The sequence below is a fragment of the Telmatherina bonti genome, assembly GCF_933228915.1.
Source record: "Telmatherina bonti genome assembly, chromosome: 9".
NCBI lineage: Eukaryota > Metazoa > Chordata > Actinopteri > Atheriniformes > Telmatherinidae > Telmatherina > Telmatherina bonti.
Genome location: NC_136627.1, coordinates 295,195 through 303,409, shown reverse-complemented (window position 1 = coordinate 303,409; position 8,215 = coordinate 295,195). Strand labels below are relative to the sequence as shown.

At 45.2% G+C, this 8,215-nt stretch overlaps 1 protein-coding gene across 1 annotated transcript; it reads right to left on the bottom strand.

The window, feature by feature from the left end:
* Positions 1–898: 898 nt before the first annotated feature.
* On the bottom strand, positions 899–4,966 carry kcnj13 (potassium inwardly rectifying channel subfamily J member 13; the record flags this gene model as incomplete). The annotated part of the gene is made up of 2 exons (XM_079246283.1): positions 899–1,473; positions 4,450–4,966. The coding sequence occupies 2 exons, from the start codon at positions 4,964–4,966 to the stop codon at positions 899–901; spliced, it is 1,092 nt and encodes a 363-aa protein (XP_079102409.1).
* Between the last annotated feature and the right edge of the window lie 3,249 nt (positions 4,967–8,215).

Here is an 8,215-nt window from a genome sequence, read left to right as displayed (position 1 = left end):
AGTGTGAGGGCAGTGATGTTTCCAGCAGATGTACCCACTGATGAATGTAAAGTGAACATGAATGAGGTCTGAAGGGGCTGATGTGGTCGAGGGCGTTAAGCCACTGACCTTCAAATGACAGATTATTCATTTTAATCCTGTCTATCACAATGTTTGCTTTTTATTTCTTCCAACATTATTCAGTGTTCTTTTTTAACTTTATATTTATGAATTGTGTAATCATCACCCTCTAAAATAATGGCCTAAGTAATGTTCTGAGAGTTTTCTAAAAATACAAAAACCTCAACCAGATATCTATAAAAAAAGAATCAACCTTTATATGTCTTGGGAAAAGTGTGGAAAAAATACTAAGGCCAATATTTTCAGAGGTTGGCTATACGGTTTGATTTAGATGTAAAGGAATATGTGCTTATGATGGTAAAATACGCATTGTTAGAAACCATTAAGTTTTGCTTGTGTTTCCATCATATGACAGCAAAGTCTGGCAGAAAAAGTTGTCTAAAGTAATAATAATAATTTTGAATGTACATATTGAATAAGCAGACAAAGGTTTATAGTCTTTCATTTCTGGTGAGACTAAGCATAACTGACTCTCTCACTGTCACTTTCTGTATCTGTAACAAGCCTCACTTACTTGTGTCTGAAGCTGGAAAGACTCTACTCCAAGGAGAGGACGGATGGACAGGTTATGAGCATGACATGAGAGTACAGACAATAATGCAAGCAACTGGAGGGAGAGATTGTTGGAGCCCAGAGCATTTCCAATGCTTGACACAGACTTAGATTTTAAATGTTAGTCATAAATTCACTTTTACTAAATTCAATCAACTATATCCTGACAAAATAATGTGCATTAGAAACTTGCTGCTGTCAGTATGAAGCTTCGTCTTTGCCATTCTTACTCCATTCTGTCACTGCCATCACCATTTATCTGCACCACACAGTCCTTGTTCAAAGATGCCTTTGAGTGGGCTGTGTCAAAGTGCTGAGTGTTCACCATGTACCTTCCCCGAGCATCCATCGCCAGGGCAGGCACGAAAAGGCAGTCAAACTGAATTTCTTGGCGCAGATAGGAGGTCCTCTTCTGGCAGGAGTCCCCAGTTCCCTCCTGCAGGGCCGTTAAGAAGACCACTAGTTCAAAGTGGCTGGATGAGCCTTCACACAAGGTGGGGTAGAGGGGACTTTGGTGGTCCAGTGGGTGATAAAAAGTGAGTGGAAAGATGAAGAAAGGGCATGGCTGCTGGCCCAAATGATCCAAGTGAAAGTCCAACGAGGTCTGATGTAGAGCCTGACCTTCGTGCTCCTCATACAGCACAGCACTCACCTTTACGTCCACCAGAGGCTGCAGTAGCAGATTAGTGGCTCTTACCATGAGGCATGTCTGGCCCTGGTGTTGGCCCACCACTGCCTGGGGACTGAACTGGATAGCTCCGGCTCGCTTCTGGGGACGGGCGATCTTGGCTACAAATGCACCTAGATGTTACGACATCAAAACATTAATACAATCTGAGGCTTAGATGTCTGAATTTTACCTAAATTACAACAAATTTAATAAAATTCCAACAAGAAAAGGGTTTCACAGTGACGTGGTGGTTAGCGCTGTCATGTCTCAGGTCAAACCTCAGATGAGACCTTTTTGTCTGGAGTTTGCATGTTCACCATGTTCTCCTCTGGTTCTTTATGGGTTTCTTGCACCAAATCATTAATGCTAGGCTAATAACGGATTGTAAAATAACCCAGGAACTAAGAATGACTGGTTTGATGGCCTGGCCAGGACATCTCTCACAAGACAGGAGTTCAAATACATCCCTGCCTGCTTTCCACACAACCCTGAAGAGGATTAAGCTTGTAGGCAGAAAGATTTATGGATAAAGGTTGAAAACCAAAAAATGCACCTTATTATTATTTATTACAGATAAATGACATAACGTTACAGGTCTTTTTTAAGTGAAAAAATGATTTGGCGCTGTGATTAAAAATTTATGGTCGCCCTGTGCTTCAGAAAAAAATAGTCCCTTGGAATATTCCCAATGGGCTGATGACAACCCGAGCAGAAAAATGATGTCATTTTGTTCTGGCGGACGCATTTAAAGATAGTTATCGACACATCGGCCGGCAGGACGTTTTTTTCTTGCAGGGCACCGAAAAGTATCTCATGATTGGTCGGACATGCGAAATGGGCGTGGTTAAATGGAGAACCATGAAGGTAAAACGGATAAAACAGCTGAAGGAGGGGTGAGAAAGTAGCAACATTTTAAAAACATACGGACCCTGCCACGTGCACGACCCTTCCTGCCACGTGCACGACCCTTCCTGCCACGTGCACGACCTGCCCTGCCACATGCACGACCTGCCCTGCCACGTGCACGACCCGCCCTGCCATGTGCACATCATGCACGACCCACCCAGCCGCGTGCACGACCCGCCCAGCCGCGTGCACGACCCGTTCTGCCGCGTGCACGACCAATGCACAATTCACATGGTCCTGACAAAAGCCTAAACTAAAAAGTAAAGAAATCCTCTTTCCTAAAAGCCACTAAATTGCCATTTTTGTCTTAACTCAAGCTGATTTCAGGGTTTATTTTAATATTTGTAAATTATTTTTTGACTCTTTGGTGATGTAGGGCAGACACTACTTCAGCTGATGTTATGAAGAAAGGAGCGATCAAGTAATTGCCGTTTTTCTCATATTTCTCATGTCCAGACTAATTTATCCTGTTCAGTGATTGGGGTAGTTGTAAAGTATACCTCCCAAAAATAGTTTCCCTCAGAGTAAAAGTGGAAGACAATCCACTTCTTCTCAGATGATAATTTTAACAGTTAGCGATTGTACTGAAGATGAAGCAGGAAGGAAGGAAGATGGCAGTAAATAGAGTCTAAATGCAAAATCCAGACAGAAAGGCCCCAGCCTAGGTTCAAACCAGGAACTTTGTCACTTAGCAGTGGTGCTAACCAAATATCTGTGCAACATTTTGCTTTACTATTCCTTATTATGGCAACAGTTTTTTTCTGTTTGCTTTGCTTTGGTTTCCTTCATTTACACAAAAGGGACAACACATACTGATAAACAAATGAATCAAAATAATACAGAAATAGCCAAAAGCTACTTTAGATTTGTGGTCACAGGAAGGTCAGATACATACAACAAATAGGAACAAACAAACAAAAAAACTGTTTTTCAGAGTTGTGTATTGTATATTCATAGAATTAAGATTTCACTCTGTGATTCTTTCAAAGCTCAAAATCAGAATTCAAAAGGAGTAATGACATGGTTTGTCACCTAAAAAAAAAAGTCAGAGAAGCGCAGCCAGATAACGTGGATCAGTTTTCAGACTTCTGTGAAAAAGTAAAAAAAAACACATAAACACGTTGGTCCAGTTTAATTTTACCCAACACGACCACAGAGCCGGGTTGGGCAAATATACGCTCAGCTACCCTCACATAGGCCTCGGCTTCCTGTTCCATCTTTTCCCACATGTAAGCACACATTAACACAGCCAACCTCCCGCTTTCAAGCTGCTTTCATTCACATATTCCTCTGTCTCCGGTATCAATGAGCTAAAAACATAAAAGATTACCCATTGACTCCTACTGTAGCGTCCTGATTTCATAACCACAGCATCATCGGGAGAAATGCAAACGTAATTTACAGACCAGCTCTGAATTAATTGATCCCGACTGCACATCTATGAGGATTCTCTACATATATTTATTTGGGAAAGAAAGTTTGAGCATTTTCTTAGAAAATCTGCAAGATCCTATGTTCTGGCCTGAGCCTGCTGGTCTGTGGGCTGGTATGCAAATGAGGATGCTTCCAGCACACTTGGGTAATTGGCCGTCCTCCCGGGTCTCCGCCTCTATCATCATGCCTCCAGATTGGTGGACAAACTTCCTGAAGTCTGTCCCATTGGCTACATCCTCCCACCATTCTGCTATGTAAAGAGCGTCGACACCTTAATTCAGGGCAGCGGTGTCTGATCGTGACACCTCCTGCCTGGGTTTTCTTTACAGATTACAGAATGTTTGTTAGCTTTTCAAGCTTCTTTTGTCAAGTACTGGTTTTTGCTCCTGTGTTAAGTTGTCCCCTATTGTGTTATTTGTATGAATTCCCCAGTAAAATAAAATCCCATTTTTGTTCTGAACTTTCAGCTGCATTTAGAGCTACCACCCTCTTATTGCCCCCAGACACCACGGGGGTCGGAACACCTACCATGAACACTTTGTTTAGTTTATACATCCTTGATTGTTTCATAATTTCTATGTGCTTCATAAACTTTTGTTACCTCCATGCATATACAGCACCATGATTACAGCTTTGAAAGTCATTAATGATCTCATAAAATATATTTTCTCTTTGAGACAGTGATTGTATTTCCACTGCCAACGTGCAGCAATTAAATCTAGCTTTGAGTCTGTTATTGGAGTTATTGAGTTTTTAAAGTGTTTTACCTGTGATAAATGCTTCCAACATCAGTCCCAGCAACATTTGCACAGCCAGTAGTGCTATGGCACTGGGACAGTCTCCACTGGGGAACATGGTGCCATAACCAATGGTCAGCTGTGTCTCCAGAGAAAAGGAAAAGGCAGCAGTAAAGCTTGTAATGTGTTTCACACAAAGAATATGACCTTGTGGGGGGGCATCGTGATCTTGCACAGCAAGATCTCCATTGAGATGGGCAAGTAAGTACCAGAGACAAGCGAACAACAGCCAGTGGGCCAAGAAGGAAGCACAGAAGGCCAGGAGAACCCACCTCCAGCGAAGACTCACCAACAGTCCCCACAAGTCTTGCAGAGCCAGCAGCCAGGCTCTGCTCCAGACCCTAGGCCATGAACCTGAAGGACAGGGAGGGGGACGAAGTGTACAGCGTCCGTCTTTTGTCACGAGGCGTTGACGAGGTGGAGAGGACAAGAGAGGAGAGGAGGAAGCCTTGCCAGCCAACACACTGTTATTGGATTTGGTTGTCATAGTTCCAGACTGATTTGAAGCCAGTTAAATGAGGGTGAGAATAATTCTGAAATGAAAACATAAAAAAAGATGTTAGCGGCACAAACCTTCACCTTATTATGATTCCCAGGTCTGATGTTCTCTGGGTTAACTTCTTACCAATGTGATTTTTCACTGAAATGTCTTCTTCTGGTATCAGATGGAAGGACATTGATATTCATTAACTTTTGGTCATTTCCATGCTAAATTAAAATCCCAAATTTATTGATATCAGCAAGTCAGGATTGTGCACATTTCATCCATTCCGATTGCTCTGGAAATAGAGTTCAGTTTGTTCTCAAACTGTTTTCATAAAAAAAAGTCATAATAATTATGACTTGATCTCTTCTGTCACCGTAAATACAGACTGAGACAAGACAGAGACGTCTGTTGTCACCCGTCTCATAAAATACGGAATTGTTTTTTCGATTGACAGACAAATGTGGCATCCTGGATTGAACCAATACGGGCCGCACTTTGTTCTGTATTTTCATAACAGTCTACACATGTCGGTCACACACGTCAAAACTAACAAAATAAAACACAAAAAATACAACAGCCAGCAATCTGCAGGCCCCACCCCCTGCATAGGCCCTGAAATGAATGAAATGAAAAGAAAAATACTTTAATAATCCCCAAAGGGAAATCTAGTATTGTAGTAGATAATTAACTTGAGGAGATCTTGTTTTTGCGGGAAAGACAATGGAGACTGGGACCAAGATGAACCGGACACTGCCGGTGCAGAGCTCCAAACCACAGTTAAAGCTGTTTACAGCTCATTATGCAAAAACCGACCAATCGCCAACCTGAATTTTTTCAACATCCAATCAAGATTTGGTTTAAAGGACTTCCATCCAATCACAAGGCAAAATTTATTTTTACAAAATGCTAAATATCTCAAAAACAACAAAGATTTGAAACGACAAAGGTCGTAGCACACATCTCCCAAAGTAGCTGCAGCGTTTGAGATGTGAACGACTGAAGTGACGTGAACGGCGCAGGAGGAGTAAAACGGCAAAGTTTGGCGGAATAATTATAAAGATGGATTAACAGGATCGCAACACAGGATCTCCTGTGTTTTACATAAATTCATGATGGAACGCATTTTATTTACGCTGCTTCCATTCACACTGTGTCAAGTTACAGTATTGCTCCCAGCTGTGTTCTTCAACCAGCAGCATGTTTATCACTATCTAAATTAGTTGGTGTCAGCAGAGGTTTTTTTTGTAAATTATTTTTTTTTAAAAAGAAAGGCCATACAGAGACCTGCAAGTGTCTTTGCTTACTTCATTGCCTTCAGCTGTGCTGCATTCAGCAAAGTCTGCAAACTGCATAAGTAAGACAAAGAAATGTGGAGAAAATTTGCAAAAACAAGACAGCTCCTGAGCCACCACCTCATTGTGGCCGTGGGGTTTATGTGTCCTGAAGATCCAACAGCTATGTTTATGCCCCTGCTACGGTCACCCATGGCAAACAGGTGTCTAGGCGAGGGACCCGACTAAATGCAGCTTAAAGACACCTATGATGACAATGACCAGGGGCGGAAATGTTCTCTTGCCTGGACGCAGGTCAACGTGGCCCCCTCTGGAGCCAGTCCTGGGGGTGGGGCACGTGAGCGAGCGTCTGGTGGCCGTGAGGGCCTGTTCGGGCTAGCCCGAAAGGTTACATGGGCCCCACCTCCCGTGAGCTCACCATCTGGAGGAGCCGTAGGGGTCGGGTGCAATGTGAGCTGGGCAGCAGCAAGGGGTGGGGACCCTGGCGGTCCGATCCCCGGCTGCAGAAGCTGGCTCTAGGGACGTGGAACATCACCTCTCTGGTGGGGAAGGAGCCTGAGCTTGTGCGCGAGGCTGAGCGGTTCCGACTAGAGATAGTTGGACTCACCTCGACGCATGGCTTGGGCTCTGGAACCAGAACCCTCGAGAGGGGCTGGACCTTCTTCCACTCTGGAGTTGCTCATGGTGGGAGGCGCCGAGCAGGTGTGGGCATTCTCATCAGCCCCCAGCTTGGTGCCTGCACGTTGGGGTTTACCCCGGTGGATGAAAGGGTAGTTTCCCTCCGCCTCCGGGTGGGGGGACGGGTCCTGACTGTTGTCTGTGCTTATGCACCGAACAGCAGATCAGAGTACCCACCCTTTCTGGAGTCCTTGGAGGGAGTGCTGGAGGGTGCTCCTTCTGGGGACTCCATTGTTCTGCTGGGGGACTTCAATGCTCGTGTGGCCAATGACCGTGAGACCTGGAGAGGAATGATTTGGAGGCATGGTACCCCCCCCCCATGAACCCAAATGGTGTTTTGTTATTGGACTTCTGATCTTGTCATGGATTGTCCATAACGAACACCATGTTCCAACATAAGAGTGTCCATATGTACACCTGGCATCAGGATTCCTTGGGTCACATTGGATGATAGATTTTGCAGTCGTATCATCAGACCTGCGGCCACATGCCTTGGACACTCGGGTGAAGAGGGGGGCAGAGCTGTCAACTCACCACCTGGTGGTGAGTTGGCTCAGATGGTGGGGGAGGAAGCCGGTCAGATCTGGCAGACCAAAACGTGTTGTGAGGATCTGCTGGGAACATCTGGCTGAGTCCCCTGTCAGAGCGAGCTTCAACTCCCACCTTCAGCAGAGCTTCAACCATGTCCCAAGTGTTCTGTGTCTCTATTGTTAAGGCGGCCAGCTGAAGTTGTGGCTGTAAGGTCATTGGTGCCTGTTGTGGCAGTAATCCCAGAACTCGTTGGTGGACAACAGCAGTGAGGGATGCTGTCAAGCTGGAAAAAAGAGTTCTATCAGGCCTTCTTGGCTCTGACTCTGGAGGCAGCTGACAGGCTAAGCAGCATGCGGCTTCAGCTGTTGCCAAGGCAAAAACTCAGGCGTGGGAGAAGTTTAGGGAGGCCATGGAGAAAGACTTCCAGATGGCTTTGAGGCGATTCTGGTCCACCATCCAGCGGCTCAGGAGGGGGAAGCAGTGCTCCGTAAATACTGTGTACAGTGGAGATGGGGAGCTGCTCAATCCTACCAACACATCTTCCGGTGAGGAATCTGAGCTGGAGGACTCTCCTATCATTGGGGCTGAAATCGCCGAGGTGGTTAAAAAGCTCCTTGGCGGCAAGGCCCTGGGGGTAGATGAGATCCACCCGGAGTTCCTTAAGGCTCTGGATGCTGTGGGGCTGTCCTGGCTGACACGCCTCTGCAGCATCCCATGGACATCGGGGACAGTGTCTCAGGACTGGCAG